The 25,121-nt window shown below is 30.5% G+C and overlaps 1 protein-coding gene across 1 annotated transcript; it reads right to left on the bottom strand.

Moving 5' to 3' along the window:
• Positions 1–18,430, bottom strand: LOC134232258 (ETS domain-containing transcription factor ets-5-like). Its single transcript, XM_062714219.1, has 5 exons — positions 18,385–18,430; positions 2,200–2,241; positions 1,433–1,751; positions 949–1,020; positions 1–610 (listed from the first exon to the last, which is right to left on the bottom strand). The coding sequence occupies exons 3-5, from the start codon at positions 1,728–1,730 to the stop codon at positions 120–122; spliced, it is 861 nt and encodes a 286-aa protein (XP_062570203.1). The 5' UTR covers positions 1,731–1,751; positions 2,200–2,241; positions 18,385–18,430; the 3' UTR covers positions 1–119.
• Between the last annotated feature and the right edge of the window lie 6,691 nt (positions 18,431–25,121).

Below are 25,121 nucleotides of genomic sequence, written 5' to 3'. Positions count from 1 at the left end.
AGTGAACATATAAAAGTATTAACAATTCATCATGATAATAGTTGCATAAAAAATATTTATTTACAACAAAGCAGCATTATAATTGTATCAGTACAGTTTGTAAGTGTATTGTATTTAATTCAGTTATAAGAAGGACACTGAAATGAATATGGATAAGATAATGACATCTGGTGGTTTCTAGTGCTTTCTAATTGTCCGAAAGTTTCTGAATCTGGATCGGAATACTGGCTGCTGATTTGTGGCACATTGAACAGAGAGGCTGTCGACACGGAGCAATGCTGGGTATAGTATGGCAGTACGTCCTCTTCGGTAGACCTAGAGGAAGTGGACTTTAAGTTCTGTATCATGATTCTGAAATTGAATTTGTAGGTATACCGCTTTCCTTGCACTTTATTTAGGATCATCTTATCATAATAATATCTCAGTGCTCGAGACAGTTTGTCATAGTTCATGTTTGGCTTATTCTTACGTCTTCCCCACTTTCGGGCTACTTCTTCTGGATCGACTATGCGGAACTCTCCGCTTAAGTCCTCCCAGCGAATGCAATTATTATTGGATGTGTCGATGAGTAGTTCCAGCAAGAACTGCCATAGCTGAACCTGCCCACCTCCTGAAAGTTTGATAATAATTTATAAGTATTCATCAATAAAAAAGGCAATGTTTTCAGGAAGGATAATACATCAATAATGATTTAAAACTAGCAAATGCGAGTAAATTTGTTTTCCAAAGAAAGAAAATTGTGTGAAAATCTGAATCCGCTTAATTCGAAAATACATTTAAAATATACATTTGAAAATTAATTCAAATAAAGTTTCTTCAAAGGAAAGGAAATAAAGTATGCTAATGAAGACAATCTGGGTCGATCTTTCTCTCTGACCACAACACCTGCTAATGCTATTTTATTTCTGTGAAGGTTTGGCAAGAATGTGGTACAAAAGGTACACTTACCAGACAATATTGTTGCAATATAGCGGAGGTCATCTTCTGTCCTTATTAAAGAATTATCATCCGCTACATTGTCTGAAATGATTTGGTTAAATATTATTACTTCCTTTTTCAAGGACATTTATTTCATATTAAAGACAAACCGATAAAAGAAAAGCATACTGAAAAAATAGAAATGGTTAGCGAGCTATGGAAATTCTTGAATTAGTATGGTTTTTAATTTCAGATATTCGAATTCTGAAATGTGCTATATCTCTAGAATTTTTTTAATCCCAAGTTTAAAAAAAGCGCAATTAGTTATATATACATCTTTACTCTCTAACTAATTTAGGTTGTATAAACATGGTTTGTGTACAGTTTAGAAAATTATGCAAAGTATTTTATATTTAATGCATGTTTATAATTTCTAATTTTATTCAGGTATAACAATTAATTAATTCTTTAATTACATGACGGTAATATACCTATAATTACAGAAAAAGTATACCTTTGCATTTGGTGTACCTGTTGTCTCTATTAATACAGTCCATGATATCTGATAATGTCGTGGAAGAATTGACGATTTCTTCAGGACCTGATATCTCACTTGAACTAGCAAAGAAACACATATCATGGGCATCCTTCTCTGGGGAATTTTCTTCGAAAAGAGGCTGCTTTTTCATCCATTGTTCTGTTGCAGTGAAATTTTGTGCAAGCATTTTTTCCTGATGCTTAATTCGATGATATATGTCAAATTGCACCTCTGATTCCATTAATCTTTGCCGGGGAAAGTTACTGGACCTCATCTAAGCAACTTTTATCCCATTCTAAAATGAGTTTAATTACGTTTAATCCTCAATTTTTTTTTGCATACTTACGTCATAAAATAATTCTATTTCAAAGCTTCTATATGAATGTTGTTTTCACATTTACATATGAAAAAAAGTATATAAAAGATGTAAAATCGTATATCAGATGTTATGTTATTTTATCAGTTACAAAAGTAAATCATATAATAGCGCAGCAAAATGTGACGTTAAAGAAATACGATTCCTGAACATCGAACATTAATCAAAATGAATAATGAATTATAAGTTGACATTTAAACAGAAAATTATAAAAATGGACATCAACAAAGGAAAAAATGCATTTTGGAAAATCCAAATTTGAATTTTTACTTGCATCTTTTATAAAGGTAGCCGAATTTCTGCAGGTTTGTCACCTTTTATTAATCTCCAATATTGAGTCACTTAGCTGCTCTCTGCAGGTTTTTACCTTTGCAAAATCCCGACTGATGCTTCTAGACTTTACACACATCTGTAAACAAAATGACAGGTACGTGTGGTTAAATTACATCTATTTTAAGGTAGATGGTAAATCCATATCAAATGTGAGTCACGACAGAATTGGAAAGATAGGGGGAACACACACTGACATAGAAAACCCCTGTCCTTTGACTCGGATTATTTCAATCTGCACCCGTTCACACTCACGACTCGGCCGTGCGGATATTTGTTTTATTCTTTCTTCGTTTGTTTAAATCGATTGATCTACTTTTTTCTCGTCTCTGCTAGTACCCCGACCCTGTATATTCGGTTTTTCCTCTGATCGTCCATGATGACCCTCTGAAAAGAGTCATTGTGTTTTGTGATTGTTTTTTGTACTCACTTTGACAAGAGTTGTCAGAACGTAAAAGAAACAACTGAGGTGTTATTAATAGTTAAGTATACGGGGTCCTGAAATAAGACATCGCACTCTTATTTTTTTTCCATATTTACAAAGAAAATATAGAGCAGATGCACTTTGCATTGCTGTCGTCTCTTCTTGAATTGCAGAGGATTTAAATGCAGTTGAAAGGTTTTGACTTTTGCATTCGATATAGGCATTATATTAAAGTTTTTCTCCTTTTTTTAAATTTGCGTTTCAGTTTCAAAAGTACTTTACATGTACTTTGTCAAAGAATGAATTAATTTATACGAAGCAGTTTTTGTATGATTTCATTATAAACTGTCCATCTTTCTTTAACCACCATTTTAAAAGGAGAAATTCGGTTATTCGAGATTAAATTTGCCGATCAGTTTTCAAAATTTGAGAAAGTGTGCAAAAGTTTTGCAACTTTTTGGAAATGAAAACGGTGTTTAGTGTTTATTGCTATCAATAAAAGGCAAATGTGTTATTTTCTCTCTGTTTGTTATATTTGAATTTTAATGCACACTCATCAAGATACATTTTTTTAATTATTTTGTATAGAAGAATCAAAGTCTAGACACAATTTTTTTCGTTAAAAACAATCACTTACTACATGTAATGTTTGCTGTGGTCTTAGCAAAGGCTTGACAAAGACTCATTCAACTAAAACTGAGCATTAAGTTCCATCTCTATCCCCCCTTTAACTACAACCCATCACGTTTCTTTTTATCTAAGAAAAATCCCGAATTTATTACATATAAATAATGCTGCTTTCTATTACTCTAAATTGAAAGTGCTTTTAAAAGTGAAAAGAACTACAAAAAGATCGATAGATCAAGTGATGGTCCACATAACAATGAAAAAAATTATTGCTAATTAATGTTTTTATTTAAAAGTGTGGTATATCTAATGGGTATATTTATTATACCTCAATATCTAGCCCCCCTTTCTTTCATACATAATCACTGTTTTGTAAAGATTGTTTGTCATATGAACTTCGTATCTCTAATTCCCCCCCCCTCCCCCCCAAAAAAAATTGTATTAATTAATTAAGATTTGAAAATCTTATATTATCCTATGATGAAAAGAATCGATGAAATCTGAAATAAAAAGATAAAGACAACTGGAAACTGTGGAATAAATTGTATTTATAAAATGTTATAAAATGAAATATATAGAGATAACGAACAGTATTCAAGCTCAAAAATCCATTAAAACAACATAAATTTTAAAATCATGATTTTAAAATATCGCAAAAACAAGACCATGTAGGAGTGAGCATCCTCTGTCAACCGGTCACACCCGCCGTGTGCTCATTATCATAGAAATAACGGAAAAATCCGTCGACAATTCAATAATATTTAAATAATAAGCTAACAATTGAAAAGTATGAAAAACCGAAAAACATACGTGAGTCTGACACATTCTGTTTCATATTTGAATGTTTTACTGGTTTATATTAACGGTAAACTGACAACTTAACATAATGATCAACATGATGACCACACCTTTATTTATCGCCAGTTTTCCTTACTTTCTAAACAATACCATCAACACCTGCACATGAAGTTTATTTCTCCCAATAAATTCAGAGTGTTCTATGTACGAAAAATTTCTAAACCGAGGCAGGCAATTCATAAAATGTTAGTTGATATCAAAAGTATATTTACAATTCGGTTAAACGTCATCAATTTTCAAATTCTTTGATATTTACATATATAGCTGGTTTTTAATCAATAAACAACATTTATTTCCATCCTTTGTTGATAGATTTATGAAATATGTGGAGATAGTGAACAGTATTTAAACTAAAAAATCCATTAAACAACACAAATTTTAATATGATTCACTGATAAAATGATGCAGCTCATTACTTGTTTGCATTTTATCAAGTCCTAACCAAATACAAGAGAGTACAGAATTAAAATGTTAATAAACCTTACCAGTCGTATCAATTTGAATTTTTTTTAAATCAATTTTAATAGTAGCTATGAAAGAAATATATAATGTTAGTATTTTTATAGGATAGATTTTGAAAGGAAGAAGTATTATCAGGGAAAACTGACTACCAAAAAGTAAAAAAAAAAATGTTGTTACAAGTTAAAGTATTAGGGGATGGCAAACATGATGATCTCACCTTTTCTACCCTCACCTAAAATATATATTCGCTTAGGTTTTTTTCACATGAAAATAAAAATCATAGTCGTTTAAATAGCTTTCTAAAACAATTTGTATCAATTTGGAATTCCCCAATCTATTTTTAGATCAATGTAGAGGAAATAAATCCTTGTATTGACCTTCACGTGCAGGTCAATACAAGTAATATTTTTCTAACATATTTGGATCTCAGCCAATCAGAGAGATGGAAATTATTCAATCATATAATAAAATGATTTTGTTTGAAAACGCAAACTGTAATTAGGTCGAGCGTTGATTAATATAATTATTTCAAACATATCATTAACCAATATTTTCACTGGAAATGTTCTTCTTTTTTTCTGTTTATCCGATTTTGAGAAAGGCCATATATTAGGTGTGACTGGTTAGCAGAAATGCTTACTTTTCCTTGGCATCAAATCCAACATCTGTTTTTCAAAGGTTTGCTAATTGCATATGCTCTGCAATTTGTATTTTTTACATGGATTTTTGGGAATGATGATTTTTTTTATTTTTCTTCATATAACATTTCTTATTAATTAAAGGTATTTAAATAAATGCACTTTTAATAATTAAAGTAGTGCATTTTTTATCAGAAATTTTATTGATACATCAAAAAGTTTACATTAATAAAAAAATTACTAGTCTTTATATATGTATATTTGTTATGGTAATTCTTTCTACGTCATAAATAAAGTATGTGATGCAAGCTACAAATGTTTCTTTTTTTTCTTCAGCACTGTTGAAATTTTCTGTCTATTCAAATTTAAAATTTTCTTTAGTTAATTTAGCTAATATTTATCTTTTTGCTTTGTTTGTAAGGGTGATATTTGATTTGAATAGCATTTTCATTCATGCGTAACGTGCTTAAATGCATTCTATTGTTTTCTGTATGTTCTTTCCTCGATAAATGTTTAATAAGCTAAAACTCTAATTTTGCATTAGTTATTCGTTTATAACTGTTATCGTTATATACGAGGGGCGTTCAATAAATAATGTCATTGGGGCTCGGAAAGAAACAAAAAACGCTTTTCTATGACTTTGTCTTGATGATTTAACTAAAATATTATCTTTCAATTAAAATACATATCCGTAACATTTTCGTTCAATTTCTAATTGTTTTTCGAACACATTTTTGTGTATGACCCATCGTATACTGGAATACGACAAATCCTATGATTTGTTGTTCTTGTTTTTTTTCTTTCTGATAGATGTTTTTCTAAGTTTGGGAAATAAAACAAGTCAAAGATTGAAAGATATGGCAAATTTTGTTGGTGTGACAAAACATTAACTTCCTCTTTATCCCCAAAATTCCTTTACTCTTCATGGCCTGTAGGTTTGGACGCCGTCATGAAGACTCTTAATGTAGTGAATTCCTCATTCTGTTTCCTTTCTCTCATAAACCTTTCATTGTTTTGCAAAACTAATTGTTTACTAGACTCCTCCATAAATTGAACTTCCTCCCAGAATATGAATTTGAGCAACAAGACCGCTAATATTTAAGAAAATAGCATATAAAACGGTTTTATTCTCATGCAATTCTTTGCTCTTCTTAGGCCTTTGTAGTTTTGTCAAGTGCATCTTATTGTAAATTTGTTTTGTGGGCTTAGAGCAAAATGGATTCAAGTTTCATTATCTGTTAGAATTTCATACAAACGTGGATAAGTGCAATTTTTGATTTTTTAAAATAATTGTCTGGATATTCTTACACCCTGCAGTTTTTAACTCATTTTTCAAAATATAGGATGACCTTTGAGTATTTAACTTTTTTACTATAAAATGTTTCTTTAAAACAGTACGAACTATCCCCAAAATGATTTTTATCAATTTTGCTATGTGTCTTAAAGTCAATAAAACATAATCAGTGATAATTTGTTGAAATTTCGCAAATTTACATCGGTTGTTGTAAGTCATTGTTGCCAAGGACGGTACCCATTTTTGATGCCCGTTATATAATTTTTGTTTATTGAAATCTGCTTGTTCACCTGTCTATAAAATAGGCATTTGTTACTGTATATTTCACATATATCAGTTAATATATTTTTGGGATATTAACAAGTTTTACAGCTGATTTCATGAAGCCTTAAATTTTACTCTACTGATTCTTGACCATTCATTTTTAATGCAGTGTCTCGAATAGCCCTTGTTTTCCAGCTTCCCACGATGAAATAATACGATGAAATGTGGTCACACAAATTGTTATCAATTCATTAAAGATTTAATAATGAGAGAAAGTCAAGATTTATGTCATATGACTACTATGTTGTATGTCATCGAGCTAATGACATTATTTATTGAACGCCCCTCGTAAAATAATACATATTTAAAGTAAATTATAACTGTACATGTAACAGTACGCAGCAAGTAACGAAGATACAGATTAGTATGTTAGTTCGTTAACATTTGTAATGCTGTATAAAGTTTGATACTGATAGAATCTTAATAAACAAAAGTTAACTTTGATACAGGTATTTCTACGAGGGGCGTTCAATAAATAATGTCATTAGCTTAAATATTAAATATTAGCGGTCTTGTTGCTCAAATTCATATTCTGGGAGGAAGTTCAATTTATGGAGGAGTCTAGTAAACAATTAGTTTTGCAAAACATTGAAAGGTTTATGAGAGAAAGGAAACAGAATGAGGAATTCACTACATTAAGTGTCTTCATGACGGCGTCCAAACCTACAGGCTATGAAGTGTAAAGGAGTTTTGGGGATAAAAAGGAAGTTAATGTTTTGTCACACCAACAAAATTTGCCAGATCTTTCAATCTTTGACTTGTTTTATTTCCTAAGCTTAGAAAAACATCTATCAGAAAGAAAAAAAACAAGAAAACAAATCATAGGATTTGTCGTATTCCAGTATACGATGGGTCATACACAAAAATGTGTTCGAAAAACAATTAGAAATTGAACGAAAATGTTACGGATATGTATTTTAATTGAAAGATAATATTTTAGTTAAATCATTAAGACAAAGTCATAGAAAGGGTTTTTTGTTTCTTTCCGAGCCCCAATGACATTATTTATTGAACGCCCCTCGTAACTTCCTTTTTTAATTTTATACTTTTATTTCAGATAGCTTTTTCGTTTAATTTATTTAAAATTTTTGGTTATTTCCACTTTTTTCTAGAAAGAAAAGAACCCGATTAGATTATGTTTAGGATGGCTGAGTGGGAGTCGATTATTGATTTTACTAAAATCCAATGAAAGAGAAGAAACATATTTTAAGTAAAAAAAATATATGAAATTGCATTAAATTCAGAGCTACATTTGGCTAACCCCTATTTCTCTCACAACATAATATTATAAAGGAAATAGTATTTGATTTTTTTGGCACATATATTTGAGGCTTTTTTAACACCTGCCTCTTTAACTTTAATGAAAGTGAAATGAATCCAAGCAACTGAAAATAATGAAAGCATCATTTGACATTTCGCATATATAATAAACTAGCGAGCTTTTGAAAGACACGTACGGATTATTCGGTGAGAATAACATTAAATTGTGCAATCGCTAGCTATATTTAACAAGAATGAAAATAAATCTTAAAATTTGTCATGTTTATCTGATTTATTACTAAAAAGGAATTTCTTTAAAACAGGAAAAGAGAATTTATTAGATATTTTATGAAAAAAATTGTTCCAGTTGCAGTTGTTCCCTTTTTATGTACACGTGTTTTTTCAAAATATATTTTATTCCTTTTTAGAGTTTTAAATTATCATTATTTCAATTTTTCATTAAAACTACCGGTATGTTGGTATACTTATCTCTTTCATTTTAAATCGTTGTTCTGAAAAATTAAGTTAACTCGTATTTTTGATGTGTTTTATTATGTTATATAGAAATATATATTTTAATGAACGACCAGATTCTTCAAAATTTTTAGGTATTAAGGGAAAAGAAAATAAATGGAAAAATGTATAAAAAATGACTTATTTGGGCAAATCAGAGAAAAGTTACTTACATCCTATGACATTTCTTTTCCAACTGAGGATGTATTCTTGTCAATAATGTACACAAATGAATTAACAATTTATACAAACTTTCATTTGCAGATACATAAAAAATAATTTTTAAGGAAAATTAAAAAAATTTAAATTGTTGAAAGAAACAGAGGGGGTTTATTTTCAGACTTGAATTGATATCATATAAATAAATAGTTCAGTTTATGTTAATGATGTCACATGCCAAGCCATTCTATGTGATGTTAAAATTTTCAAAATATAAAAGAAAAGCGCTAAATTACGAAATAAACTAACCTTAACTATCTTGCAACATTGAAATAATTCAACATATTGATAAAAAAAGAAATTTCATAATGAAACACACTGCCTGAGTGATAATCTATAAAAAATTAAATTAAAAAAAGTATTTATGTGGTTTTAATAAAAAAAGGTCATTTCCTTCGAAAGGAACAGACAATACAAATAATCATGAACATACACTGTATAATTTTTTTTACAATTCAATTTCAGTACTCACAATCAAATTAAAAATTGAACACATATTTCAATTTTTTTTATTTTGTTTTTAAAATTCTGAAGACATTATGATATACTATCAAGTTAGAGATAATGGTAAGATAATTTCAATGAAAATGTAATTACAAAAGCCTAAGATGAAACATTATTACCGTGCGTTAATCATGGACAGAAATTTACAGAACATGCGCATTTAACTTTAACTACAGAAATAATTTTCATCGAATTGTATAAATTCCAATTAAAATTTCAATATTTGATATTTATATTTGAGCATATTTTATTATGTACATAAAAGCCCTCTCCAAAATGTTTGATATATTAACATATATGTACTATGATTTCGTTAATTTCGAAAGCATCTAACTAAATGCGATAGGGAAATAAAACGATGGACATAAAAATCCTGTGAACATGATATTATAATGAAATTTTCAAGAAATCTTTATTTTCAAATTAAAGATATTAATCAATGTGTAATCAATTAAATAATGATATTATGCTCATTATATTCATTTCAGCTCAGGTAGGCAGTCAATAACCAGACATCTAGAGGTATTAATAAAATAAATACAAAGCGATTTGTCTTCTTACATAAAAGTTAATAGTTTTAAGGAAACAATCATCGGTTTTTCTTTTACGACCATTCCTCACAATTATTAATTTCAATTTGATATAGTCAAAAGTCTAAAACTTCTGCTTTAACCAAAATAATCTTAAGAATTTGAACGTTTTGTTTAATGAAAAAAAAATGCATATTGATTTTCCGAAATACGTTTTTAACTTATTTTAAAATGCTCGACATTTCTTAACCTTTTTCGTCAATGAATTAAACTCAAATGAAATCAAGAGTTTAGAGAGATTTGAATAAATGTCATGTTTTGTTGATATTTCGAATGATTTAAAAATGTTTACAAAGGTATGTTCTATTGATAAATATTTTTTTAACAATTTCTCTGTACTTTTCTGTTTTATGAACTAGTTGAAGTGTATGCAGTGTGTGTATTAGAGCAGATGCACATGCAAACTTGTCAATGCTTTTTGTAAATATGTATAAAATAAAATATATATATACATTTTTATAACCGAAAGTTTCAAAACGTCTAAGCAAAAAGAAGAAAAAGTTAAGATTTTTTTGCCAAGTAATGCTAGAAAAGTAAATATTAAGTGAGTTATATCTAATTTAGTAAATGCATGATTTAAAAAAAATGAATTTCAAGTAAGCCTTACCTAAAATGATTTCTTTATCCTTTTATTATTAAACATTGGAAAAGTAGGAATGCATTAAAAACTTAGTTGCCTCCCCTTGTTGCACTGTATTACCTGTCATATAAAAACGAATCACGTGATTATAGGTGCGGCGACAAGCAAACCGTCTTTTTACGTGACAGACTTTTAAAAACCACAAAGGCAATTTCATCTTTATCAGTTGTAAAGTACGAATAAACTTGAGACCTATTTATTTTCACAGATGGATACTTAGATCTTGCATTCTACTGAGAATTAGCTTCTTTGTTACACGTTGGTTTGCTAAGTTAAGATTCATTCATTTTCACTCATGCTGTTTAAGTCCATGGTTGAATGAAACACGACACAGCTTCGACTCCTCGTACAAACTTAATATAAATAAAGATAAACACAGTGTACGTATGATATTTCATAATTTAAAATCTGTATTTGGATTTTTGAATCCATTCAAATATAAACCTTAATTATTTTTGTTTGCAAAAAGTCTAAAAAGTATCAGAATAAATATATTCACTTTTTTAATGTTATTTTTAAAAATGATTTAATTAAAACGATAGATAAAATGTTGCGTGGCTTTTTTTTTTTTTTTTTTTTATAGAAGGTTATCATTGTAAATAAAGAAAATGATGCATTGTTCAGTAGAAGTTTGAAAAATTGTGATTCATTACGTATTATTGCATGATTGTTGTAGATTGCACTAAAAAGAATACCCTTTTTTCAGTTTTCATAAACAATTTAAATGTTTTTATACATGATAAACAGTATTACAAATACTCCAATATTGGACAATGGGACAATATAATAATGCTAAACCAACAAAAAATATGATGTGACATAAACATTGTAATATTCACACCACAAAGCGAGAGTTTTCATTATATAGTCAGACCAGTGAGTAATCCATCGGACCAGAATATCTCAAAAGTTAAGCGCCCAGAAAAGATAATTGTAGACAAGGACATTTTTTCAATGTGTGTCAATGAGATATCTTTTTTTGTGGTTTTGGTGAATCATACGGGTATAAGATGTGACCTGTAATTATATTTATATACGGTGATTTTGTGATGGGTTTTAGTTTATGGTCCTTATTAATGTAATGGATTTATTTGCGTGTGTTTAAGGTTACGCTTATGCTCCCATTAAGCATGATTCATACAAGAACACACAACTTTTGGGTCTTAAATGAGGGGGCAATTATATTATATTGATAATAAAATCTGGAAGAGGCATTTCTCATGCAAATTAAAAAGACGATTGAATAAAAAAAATAAATGAGGTATAGACAAGGCTTATTTTCAAACAAAAAAACCCCGGCCCCCAAGAAATAAACAAAAAAAAAAACAAACAAAAAAAAAACAAAAACAAAACAACAACAACAAACAAACAAACAAACAAACAAACGTAAATTGTTTAGTTCTGCTTAATTTTTTCAGGATTTATTAAAATCAGACCTGAATTCAGAAAATTTACTATTTAAGGATGAAAATCATCAATTAATTATAAGTAAAACACAACCAACGTAAGAACATGAAGAATTCTATTTTATATTTGAAAAACAATGGTTGGAAAAAGGTTGAAAAACTCATTACCCTAAAGAGTGGGGTCATCTTTTTATGTTAAATGTCCTAATTGTCTTCAATTACGTAACGTTTAGGAGTCCTTTAAGTATGTCAAATCTCAAAGATTACCGGGCAAAATCAGATAGCTTACTGCCATTTAGTGCTTTCTGTAATTAAATTGCACAAAAAAACAAAAACAAAACAAAACAAGGCCATGTTAGAAAATTAAAATCACTTCCAATACATCTTTATTAAATAACAATTGACTGCTAAATTTGTTAATATAAACTTTAAAACATTTATATGTTATGGAAACTTTACATTCTGTAGATTTGCAAATTAAAAATATAATTTGTGCCCCGAGATAGTTAAAGCATTAAAAATTATTTTACAATAATAATTTAGCTGATTACAAAGATGTCAAGATTTTCATTGATTCCTAATTGACAAAATAATTAAATAAAGGCTTTAATTAATTAAAGAGCTTCCGTCCTGAGCTTTGAGCAGATATTTTTGACTTGTGCATTATTTCTGAAAAACTGCATCATATTCAAGCTTGTACTTTAAATTTGGAATGTACAATGCAAATAAATTTTATTCAAAATAAAATCCCACGATTAAATTTCACAAAATAGGATTATTCCAGGAATTACATTCTGTAGCAGAATTTTTTTTATTTAAAGATCAAAGTAATTAATTTTCTCTTTAGAAACATTTATTGTACTATTAAGTTAGATTACTTTTTTCCATGCTGGTCGCAAACAGAGTGATCTTTGTGTAGTGAAATGTTTCATACTGGTTCTGAAATATGCATAAAATTAATTTTAAGAATTCTGTTATCATATTGTGACAAACTGAGAAAATGAAATATATATGGAGATAACTAACGGTATTCAAGCTCAAAAGTCCAATAAACAATACAAAATAGGGGTAGAGCAAACGTGGAAAAATATATTTTCAATGTCAATTAAAAAAAGAACAAATCAAATTTCAACATAAAATTATGTAACGCTCTTTTGATTATATCTAAAAAATAATAATAATAAAAAATTTTTGATACAGAAAGGTTAGGAAATTTTTTGGAATGAAATTTATAACTTTTTCTTTGTCATAGCTTTAATTTGATTCTTAAGAATAGAACAATAGTATATTTTACCCATGATTTTTTTTAAGAAATTGCTCATGTGATACATGATTAAGCAAATTTCATAAAAAAGGTTACCCTCGTCAAAATAACTTTAATTTGATTTTTAAGAGTTTATTTTTCAAGACCGGCTTATTTTCAAATTGCGGCTTATTATCAATGCAAAAAACTGGTAAGAGAAGAGAATCATTTAATAAAGTGTAATCGATAGAATAAGAACTACTTGTTCGATCTAAAATTAAAAAGTTATAAATATAATAAAATAAAATAATTACAATAATACTTTGTTCAGTATCTAGATCCTCTTTTTGATGAATTTGATAATTTTTAAGTGCAGAAAGGTTAGGAAATTGCTCTTGGAATGAAATTTATAACTTTTTCTTTGTCATAGCTTTAATTTGATTCTTAAGAATAGAACAATAGTATATTTTACCCATGATTTTTTTAAAGAAGGGAAAAATCCGATCATGTGATACATGATTAAGACATAATTTCAGTGCAAAAAAGGTTATATTAAATGTACTGTAGCACCAAAAGAGGCATATTGACCCTTATTTTTGTCTCTCTCTTTAACTGAAAGTGGGGACATTCATTTCCAATTCGTCTTTATTGAAACGTTTGTTTCGGCATGATATCTCGAGAAGTTTTGAAGTTTTTGCAATGGAATTTTACATAACTACTTCCCATGACCGAAGGAAGATCCTTATTGATTTTGAGGTCCAACGTCGTTAATGTATGTCACTCTTGGTGTGGGGTACTAGTATATCACGAATTTTTGAGAAGTAATATTTTACTATTAATATAGCATGACTTAAAATCGCTAAAAAACATTGGGTATGCATTTTATTGAGCAGCAGTACAAATATATTTTCAATGTTACATGAACTCTTTGCACTTAAAAAATGTGACTGAATTTTTTCATACTACTAATGATGGTAAGCCCATTATTCACACATTGAATTGTCGAAGCTTATTTCCAATCATGACAAGGAGAACACAGCAGATGTAGCCGGTCGGCAGGGGATGCTCACTTCTCCATGGCACCTGATTCTACCTCTGATCGATTTAAGAGGTCCGTCTATGGTCTGCTCCTGATGTGTATTGCTTGAATGAACTTTTGAGCCTGAATACTATGCGTATTTTATTGAAAATTGATCAAGCCATATATCGTTGTTTGGAATGAAGTATAGGTTTGGTAGAACAGATACAGATTGTTTGTTTTAAATACTGAAATTTTAAAACTGACAATGATTGTAAAGAATCTAATCACTTGAAATGAAAAATAACTTTGTATGAGATGGATTGCAACTTTCTCAATTAAATCGAATTCCTCAAAAATGCATCTGAAATATTGACTGCATTCATGCTGCTATATGCCTTTTCAGTTGAAATCAGAACAAAAAATGATTACGTAATCTATCTAACTCTACTCTGAATTTAGAATGGTATATTTTAAGTTTGTACGTTCCACTCAACCATTTCATTCTCTTCACTCTCGCCTTATACTATTAAACATTTTCCCCCATTTTATCATATAAAAATGTCTAGGTCTTCTACATTGTATTTGATCCATCGCCGCTTTTTCCCTTTGAATGTATATTTCTTATGAAATAAATATATGGAGATAACAAACAGTATTTAAGATCAAAAGTCCATTAAACAATACAGAATTGGAACAGAAAACAGTTCAAACACGGATCTCTAAAACATCAGAGATGGGGTCAGGTGCCATGGAAGAGTGAGCATTCGTTGCCGATTGCTCACATTCTCCTTGTCATGATCGGCTTTTAACGAGAGAATTCGTCGACAATGTGTACATACATGTTATGGCCTAACAATTTGTATGAAAAACTTCAGTCAGCATTTAATTTAATGACAAATTGTATTTGCTGACAAGGTCATTGTATCGACCAAAAAACGTACGAAATGATGACTTTAAACGTTCTTGTTTTCGCCAATTGTTTGTCAATAATTTACCTCGTTTTAGACATTCAAACGTAGAGCATGTTTTCGCGTATCGAATAAACTGAGAGATATAAATTCCATATACAGGTGAAGGTATTTTGCTGCATTAGTACGGGAAGTTGACGATTGAAAAGTTAAAGTCATAACGTTTGTCATTGAACTTGGTTGTTAGATTACCATTAATGTCTTTTCAAGTAAGATATATAAACAAATATGAGACAGATGTGTCAGATTCTGTTGTGTCTTTTACCTTGTCATTGGTCATTGGCAAAATTATTTTGTTAAAAAACATTCTGATTGTACACACAAGTACTCTGAAGTTGACATCAAAAAGATGCTTGAGTTTCTGATTGACAATATCTATGTCGTTTGTTGAGACCAGGTCTTCCAACAATCTATTGGAATTCCCATGGGTAACGATTGGGTCCCGTTATTAGCAGACCTATTTTTGTACTCATATGAAGCAGAATTTGTGCAAAATCTTATGCATGAAAAGAAGACAACACTTGCTGTGGCTTTCAGCCAGACATTTACATATATCGACGACGTATTGTCAATTTACAATGATAATTTCAATTCCTATGCCAATACGATATATCCTGGTGAGCTTAAAAGACACCACTGACACATCTATTTCGTATTTGGATATTTCACTTGAAAAAAACATTAATGGTAAGCTTACAACTAAGCTCTATGATAAACGTGATTAACTTTTCTATCGTCAACTTCCCTTACTTATGCAGCAATATACCTTCATCACCTGCAAACGGAGTGTAAATATCTCAGTTGATTCGATACGCAAGAGCATGCTCTACGTATAAACAATTTCTAAAACGAGGTAAATTAATGACAAACAAGTTGATGAAACAAGAATTTCAGCTATCTCGTTTAAAGTCATAATTCCGTTAGTTCTATGGTCGGTACAGTGACCTTTTTAGAAAATACAATTTATCATTGAGTCAAATGCTGACTGACGTTTATCATACTAAGTGTTAGTCCATTATTCATATACTGAATTGACGACAGATTTTTCCGTTATTTCCCAATTATGGAGCACATGGCGGGCGTGACCGAGCAGGGAATGCTCACTCCTCCATGACACCTGATCCCACCTCCGATGTTTTGTAGGTCCGTAGATGGCTCTGCTCCTATTTTGTATTGTTTTATGGACTTTTGATATTGAATACTGTTCGTTATCTCCATATGTAAAAATAATGTTTCACTCAAGCTCACCAACATAAGATATTTTATTATTCAGCCTTTACAGATGAGAAGTATTTGTATCTTATGTTTGTTGTTTAAGGAATAAAGCTTATTTTAACCTATGTTATACGATATAACATAACTAGGAGCAGTTTACACTTCGCAATTTATGAAAAAGCGTAAACCCGCACAAAATTATGTTACGCTGTAAAACATAGATCAAAATAAGCTTCATTCTTTATAATTTAATTTCAGTGTTGACAATAAGACAATTTTTGTCATGTGCTTATACATTTTAAAAAAAATTGAATTCTTTACGGAGTAATAAACCTTTCGACGACCCATGATGAAAGTGCAACAACTTTTATATAAAGAGGGATAACTCACTCATTACGATATGTCACCTGCATATGTAAAATATTATAGCATGTTACATATCATTAATGTTATCTCGCCTGCAAAAAGCAAGCGGTATTATATGAATCTGTATCTTATTCTTTTATTTTTCAAAATAATTATTTTCTTTTGTTTTTCTTTTAATTAAAGATATAAGAAAAATGAAAAACGCAATGAAACTAATGCCTTATTTGAAAAGGCTCTGTTTTCTGATGTTATATTTTCATTTCCTTTTAATCTCATTTTAAAGCATTTTTGTACAATTTGTCATATGGGACATGCCTTTATGTTGATTAAAGATAATGAATTTTCCAGGTGTTTGCCTGATTTTCTAAGTTAAAAAATAACAGATGTAGTATCCTGCAAATAATTATTTATCTAGGATAGTTACATTAAAACAAAAATTACAAACATGAAATCTATTTATCACACCTGTTCACCTGTACTCTTAGAATAAGTTAGCAGTTATGGTATGATATTAATGTAACAAATATATTATCTAATTTTCGCTGCATTTGATAATGGTCTGTAATGCAAAATAATGTGCATTGGATACCTATGATACCCTAACCATTGTACGACGAGCACTTTTCAGCATACCCGGAAATATGAGCTAACTTTCTGTGTGGGTGTGAAACGAAAAGGGTATTTTTCTGTTTGATTAAATACACCATATGCTAGAAACCTAAATGAAAAACAATGGAAAAAATTTCAAATTAAGGTCTTCTAAGTTTTATAAATTGATCCACCATGTTATAATAAAATTTATGAAAAAAACAAACAAACAACAAACAAACAAGTATTTGTAAAAAAAAAAAAGAAAAAAAGAAGAAATGAACAAAAAAATTAAGTAATTAACACATTATATGTCAATTTTTAGAATTATATCTAATCCATTTTCAAATAAATAAGACAAATTTAAGAAATGAGTATATTAAAGTTTAACTATTTTATGTTATTAACTAAAATTAAAGGCATAACTTTCATAGTATACTTTGCAACATCAGTTACATGGTAAACACACCTATATAAAAAAGGTCATTACATGTAATCTATATCTATTGTCTCCATTACTTAAGTATATTGTATCGGTTTTATATCCTCAGACGATCATCTAGGTGTTCAGATGAAATTTTACAAGGACTGAATCTAATGGCTTCTCTTTCTTTCTGAACAATTTTCAAAGCAATTCAAATACATGTACTTGAAAACATTTTCATCTGGAATTATTTACAAAATATGAAAATGAGAAAAAATACAAAAGGAAATTTTTCTTTTCAGGTTAAGTCATTTTTTAATGAATACATTTTCGGTAATTTAAGCATTAAAAGAGATTTTGAAAATAGTAACAGTATGATTCTTTAATAATCTAATTAGATAGTTATCATTATTAAAAGATCTTATTGAATAAACTAATACAGTTACAGTGTTAATGAGGAATGTTGTCGTGCGATTGTACATGCATCCTGACATGCCTTTTAGTGGTATGTGTATGTGTTACTATTTACAGCCTACTTCATGTTTATTGCAGTCAGTAATCGTCAGGTAGACAAGGCTGTCAGACCAATTGATAATCTAACGATAACAACGCCGATAAAACTCAAATTTCTATCATACCTGCTCGTTTGATCCGATGATGTCCCTCTGTTGTTCGGGAGCCGCGGAAAAACCGCAGGATGAGGTCAGAACGTTCGGCGCGAAGTTGGCACCTACCGTTCAAGTGCCAAGTGTCAGCTTTCAAAGATTTTCAAATCCAGTTGAAATCATTCTGACGTCGTCTGAAGACAATAATGTAAATTTTGTTTCAATTTTGAAATAAAATCTATATTATTTGAAATTTTATCATGGCTTTATCAATTCTTTGATTGAACTGTAACCTCATAAACGTAACTGCCACCAAATTGTCTCACTAAAGAAACAAGAACCCATTTATGTAAAAAAAATTATGACACAAGTAAGATCTATGTATATCATATTACAAACATTTGCATAAGTTGCTATTATATTTCCAATCAGTAGACAGTATCTATCAATTAAATGTCTACCCATGAATTGTGATTTAAATTTCCCTATTGTATTATTTTTAGCGAGGCAGCATATAAAATACTTTCTCCTGAGACAAATGACCTCACAAAGGTGTTTAAGGAAATAACTTTTCATAACCCGGGTGCAGTTATGTGGCATAATTTATCAAAATATTGAAAATATTTTACAATAAAATCTATTCCAATATAATATTCAAGAAGACAAAATAACAATATCAAATATAGAACATGAATCACCCACACCCTGGTACGGTGAAAATTAATATCTATAACCCACAAAAGACACCAAAACATAGCGTGTGGATACCCACCATCCCAGTCTTAAACACTATATTTAGTTATACCCTAGATGAACATATCAAAACATGTAACGGTGTCATTTGCTACAATGTACCTGAAGTATGTGCATAATTAGAGGTGTGTTAAGTTGTCTGTTATTTCAGTCGTTGGTGGTATGCCTTTGATTCATTGAAACTCTAGCTAGTCTTTGAGGGAAGGATAGCATTACGGTTAACTGTACGCGGTGAACGAGGAGGCTACTGGAGGTAGCCACACGTCTACCACAACGGAGACTGGACGGCAAACTCAGACACGCCACTGACAGGACTGGGGCTCGTTTGGTTACATGTTTACTATTTTACTATAATAGACATAACATATCATATCATGTGTAGATAGTGAATGGTTCATTTGTTTTAAAACGTCTGTAATATTTAACATGGCATCTAAAAATTGCATTTAGTTTTACTCATATTTTTGTCAGTCTCCACATGAGTGACAAATTCCTGAGATGACAAACGTATATTTTTCATTATTACGGATATCCGTTTGACATGCATTACGATATATTTTCAATGCATTTTACCCTTTATTATCAATACACATGGCTCCCTATGTGTGTGGCAGGTCAAAAGGGAATGTTTATTATTTCTAGGCACCTGATCCCATTTCTAGTGTGTTATGAAATCCACAGTCTGTGTTCTGTTCACAGATTTGTATGCTTGTAGATTTTTTGATTGATTAATATTACTGTTAATTATGTTAACCTATCTCATCTCATAACCAAAAGAGAACTGTTCATATTTTCACTGGAAATAAATTAAAAGAAAATTCAAAATATTCTGAAATTTCAGATTTTTTAGCTGTAAATGTTTAAAATTTAGTTTCCTTCAATCTTTGATACATCTATTCATGCTGATCAATTCCTGACAGCTGGTGCAAGGCATATCATAGATTCGATGGATTTCTCACATTTTTAAACTTTCGCTATTATCGATGAATGACAAGTGTGATTCACACAATTTAAAATACATTTTTCTTCGCCATAATGAAATTTTCAAACTTTGAAAGCGTTCACTTGAATCTTGTGGTTATTTTTGTGTCGTCAGATAGCGTGCAGTACTCTATGACAGTGGCAGACTAAGAAATATCTGCTTAGCTTTGTTTTTTAGATGCACTTGATTTTAGTCTCGGGGTATCATGTTTCATGTGACAAATTAAAGAGAGATAACAAGCCAAAGAATAGAATATTTCAAATGATTTCAAATGAACATTTATCACGAGTTAATTTGTAGCATGAAAATAGACAACAAAGAAAAGTTCAATAAAAAGCCACAGAGTAAAATGCAGGACTAGGTCCGTGACGTTGGACATGTTGTTGTCAGATATTAAGATATCAATAGAAGACATAGATTAAAGTAAGCATTTGAAATGCATTAGGTGTTTATTTCCAATGCATAAGAAACAAACAAAAGAGAACAAGTTTATGTAATTTCATTATCTTATAAACATCTTAGAAACACAACAAGACCATTCAATTTAGTAAGAGATCAATGGAACAGATTTTTTCACTTAATTTATTTATAAATTAAGACACAATCGATGCATTTAATTTCATAACAATTTTTAAAGTATAAGACGTCTTTTGTATTTAATGTTTAAAGTCTGTAGTACAAAAGGAATAAGTATTGAAATGATGTTAAAATTAGTGTTCTCATTGTAGTCTCAACTAAATTTCTCCTTAGATTACACGTTTATGGAGGCATTCAATATACTCATATTTCTCTTGATATAAATTAAGATTAAAGAAATATTTGATAATTCATTAAAAATTATGTTTAATGACATAATAGATTACAGCTGGACACAACATAAAAGTTAAAAGACTATCTTTGGTTCAAACATTTTTATACCTATTCTTTGCAAAATTGCAATTTTATTTTTTAAAAATTCTATTCACTCACTAAATATTTATATGATCGATTTCTAAAAATCGATATTATAATCAATTTAAATAATTTTCCATAATTGAAAATAAGATCAGTACATTATTCATGTTAAAAGATCTATCATAAAAATTTGAATTTCTTTGCGTAAAATATATCATGGTACACTCTAATGTATTAGCTCTATAATCATGAATGGATTTTACCTCTTTGAAATAAATCATTTATATGCATCTGCCTCTAAACTATCAATTATTTAAATATGTAAAAATGTTCTATTTTTTAAGAAAAAAATCTAAAGTGTCATGTCAATTCTAATTCTGTAATACATCTAAATGTGCACCTATTATGTCAAACTAAAAGTACAAAACAAGACATTGCATATCACTGCAAATGAAAATTTATACATAGATAAGATCTATACTGACAGGGGCTTACATTTTATTTTACCCTTTAACAGCAAATTAGGCAATATGTTTAACGCTACCAGCAATTTCGAGAAAAAAAAATCACAATTACCCGTGTGTTACAGAAACTGAATTTATTTTCACTTTTCAGTCGATTTTTTTTAAGTTTTCAAATGTTGAGAGAGACGGGGTTGTATTATGCATGCCAATGGGAAAAATCGATTGTTTTACATCTCTTTATAATTATTACAAACTGTAGCTCCCCCTTCATATATTAAAGGGTTCTTTTAATTGAGTGAATCCTTTGTAATGTCCAATATTTCATGGTTTACCTCAAAATGCCCCCTATTTTAAAATTTGAAGAGAAAAGGCCTCAAAGCGAAAATGACGCCGTTTTAAGCAAATTGAAAAATGTGTGTTTTAGAAAAAAAATATATAAATATCATTATTTATTTTGATAGAATATGTACCTTTATTTTGGCAACTTATCTAAAAATAAAATCTAGTTCGGATACTACTGCATCCACAAAGTAAGAATACGAGGATCAGAGATAAATGTGAATTAGAGAAACATCGGAAACAGGGAATGGGTAAAGTAAAAGTAACATTTAATATTAACATTTGTAAATACCAGCAAAAAGATACATTCTTTATTGAGTCTTTATGAAATAAAATTCAGTAAAAAATGCCACTTAGATTGGCTTGTAATTTCTAATACATGTAAAAACCTGCGTCTGTTCAGTGGAGGAGACAGATGGTTAACCACACCTATTTGTTTGAAGATTTAAAAGCTGAACAGTAACCTAGATCATGTTATGATGACCATTGATTTGACAGAAATTGAGAGACGTAGTAAGGACTCTGCAAATAGATTTATTTCTGGTTGGAATATTATAATTACTTTTTCAGAGAATACAAATTCAATTTTATCTTAATGCAATCAGCAAAATTTATTTTAGATAAATGAAATATAAAGAAAAGGACATATATAAAACAAGCTCAAAAGTCCACTGTCTGAAACAAAACAAATCTGGTGCGGATCTAACACATAACTCTAAAAACATCTGAGGTGGGATCAGGTTCCATAGAGGAGTAGGCATCCCCTGTCATCTGGACACACCCGCCGTGCGCTCCTTGTCTTGAACACAGAGATGTAGGCATCCCCTGTCATAATTGGGAAAACGGAAAAACTTCGTACACAAATGCCTGCGTAAATAATGATCTCACATTTAGCATTCTACTCAGTGATAAATTGTATTTGTTGACATGCTATATCCTCAAATATACATTAAGAAAACATTTCAGATAAGTGAAAATTGTCATTCTGTGAAGAATTATTTTTTAGAAAAAGAATTTGCAAAGGTTGAAATGTGTCTTTCCTAAAGAAAATTTATTTCAGAAATTAAAGATTTTAGCTAAGTCAAATACATGATCCTATTTTGCATTGTTTTATAGATTTTTTTGAACACTTCTAGTATACCGGTCCCCAAAAATATGGCGCTTATTCCGTGCCGATTTGAATGAGAAGACTTTGTACCATAAAACCACAATAACAATAAACATATATTGACGCAAGCGTCAAAAATCGGCCGCAAACCAATTAATTGTTCCTTTTCTGAAGCAACGAAAGACTGAAATGGTGATCTGTTTTTAAAATATCTTATATTTATCTGTTAATATATATCCTTGTGACATTAAACGCTTGTGCACGACATTGCATGATTTTCTTAATTATAAATGCATGTTCAGTATTACATGTATAAGCAAAGTACCCCTGGTCCTCCGCGTCAACAAAGCGTGGGCCTGTATAATTAAGAGACATTTACATAAAAAGTTTAAAACTAAAGTTTAATGTAATCTACAACTCTTTCAGTTTCTTTGAGTTGTAGCGGAAAAATTCTTAGCACATTGTAAAACGTGCATTTTCCTCGTCTGCTAGGGCCAAATCTTGTAATATTCTGTAGCCTGCTAGGTATTTTGATGAATTAACATTTAACCATATTTTTGAAAATGTTTATATATGTACATGTGTACACTTTATTTTAAAATAAATATGTACAACAAATCCTGTTTAAATAGAGAAAGTATAATTGTATAACGGTCTTTGCTTTTGTAACGGAAATAGATAATTAAAGGAAGGAGACAGGGCGTTCCGAAGGGACTCTGAGCTCGTAAAACGCCAGGTTCCCAGACATTCCGAGTGGGTATGTCACGTGATATACTCATAGTATATATAAGGCGTCGAGACTCGATAGAGTCAGTTTCTGATGCAGTTACTGATGCGATAAAGTGCCAGAGAAGAAGTCCGGAAGGCCTATATAGTTTGAGATAGACAACAGCGGTAAGTCTGTTCATAAGTCATAATTGCTATGCGATAAGCAGAACAGGTTTTACCCAGTAGTATGTAACAGTCTACGTGAGCGTTGCATAAACGGACTTTCTGTATTAATCTAAGAGTAACCTGTCGCTTCTGGGAGAAGCGACGTGCTGGCGCTTTGGTTGTTTCTTTGTGGCGCTTCTGGAAGTCGCTTCAGAGATAGAAGCTCAACTGATTAAGAGGCGGTTTAATTAATTATTTCGTTTATTTGCGTGCTAGGGAAGCACCCGATATCTGTATATTTTGCATATGTAAATAAGTTTCAGTCAACAATCAAATTCCTCAGCAAGGTATCTGAGGGGGCCCTAGACCCAGAGAAAAATCATATATTATATGTGTTAGGCAAACACGTTACAGAAAATGGCGCCCAACGTGGGGCTTGATTTGGTTGCTTGATTGAATTAAAAATAGTAAACTAAATATATTTCTTATGTTTCATTATTTGTAAAGTTTCGTTGCTTTGAAAAAAATGTCGAGCTTAGACGAAGAAATAGCAAGGTTGGAAGCCGAAATTACACGTTTAGGAAGGAAGACGCTTGAGAATTCTGAATTATCCTCGTACAATCATGATCAGAGAACGTCTACTCCAGCTAGTATAAGAACGACTGCAGCTCGTAGAAGCGACTCAGGAATAATGACCCAAAGTCCTATAGAAGATGTTAACCAAGCTTCGGCTAGAGTGCATAGTGGAATTCTTCGTGAGACACCAGGAATTGGCAATTTAGAACAAGATCCCATTTTAAGAAGCGACACAAATATCAAGGCCAGAGAGGATGAACCAGGAGTAACAGTCAGACTACGGCGCTTCCTTGAAAATACTAATAACGAAGCAAAACCAAAGGAAGAGAGTACGGTAAAGAAGCCATCTAATTATATTAAACCAGCTACGTATGACGGGATTGGGTCGTGGCTTGATTATAAATCACACTTTGAGGCGTGCTCTTCATTGAATGGTTGGAGCGTTAGAGAAAAGGGTCTTTATTTAGCAGTCTCTCTGAGGGGACAAGCACAGGGAGTGCTTGGGAATTTGAGTAGAGATGATGGAAGGAACTATGATGAACTGATTAAGGCGCTTGAGGATCGTTTTGCCCCTGCAAACCAGACAGAACTATACAGAGTTCAACTACGAGAACGAAGACAGAAAGCGACTGAGACGCTCCCAGAATTAGGACAGTCAATTCGGAGGCTAACACATCTTGCCTATCCTACAGCACCAAACGACGTTCAGGAGACTTTATCTAAGGAACAGTTTATCGATGCTTTGGTTGATGCAGACATGCGTCTTAGAATTAAACAAGCT

This window comes from Saccostrea cucullata, unplaced genomic scaffold (assembly GCF_032062105.1).
Source record: "Saccostrea cucullata isolate Sc308-1 unplaced genomic scaffold, CSIRO_AGI_Scuc_v1 ctg1143, whole genome shotgun sequence".
Lineage (NCBI taxonomy): Eukaryota > Metazoa > Mollusca > Bivalvia > Ostreida > Ostreidae > Saccostrea > Saccostrea cuccullata.
This window is presented reverse-complemented; position numbering and strand designations above follow the sequence as displayed.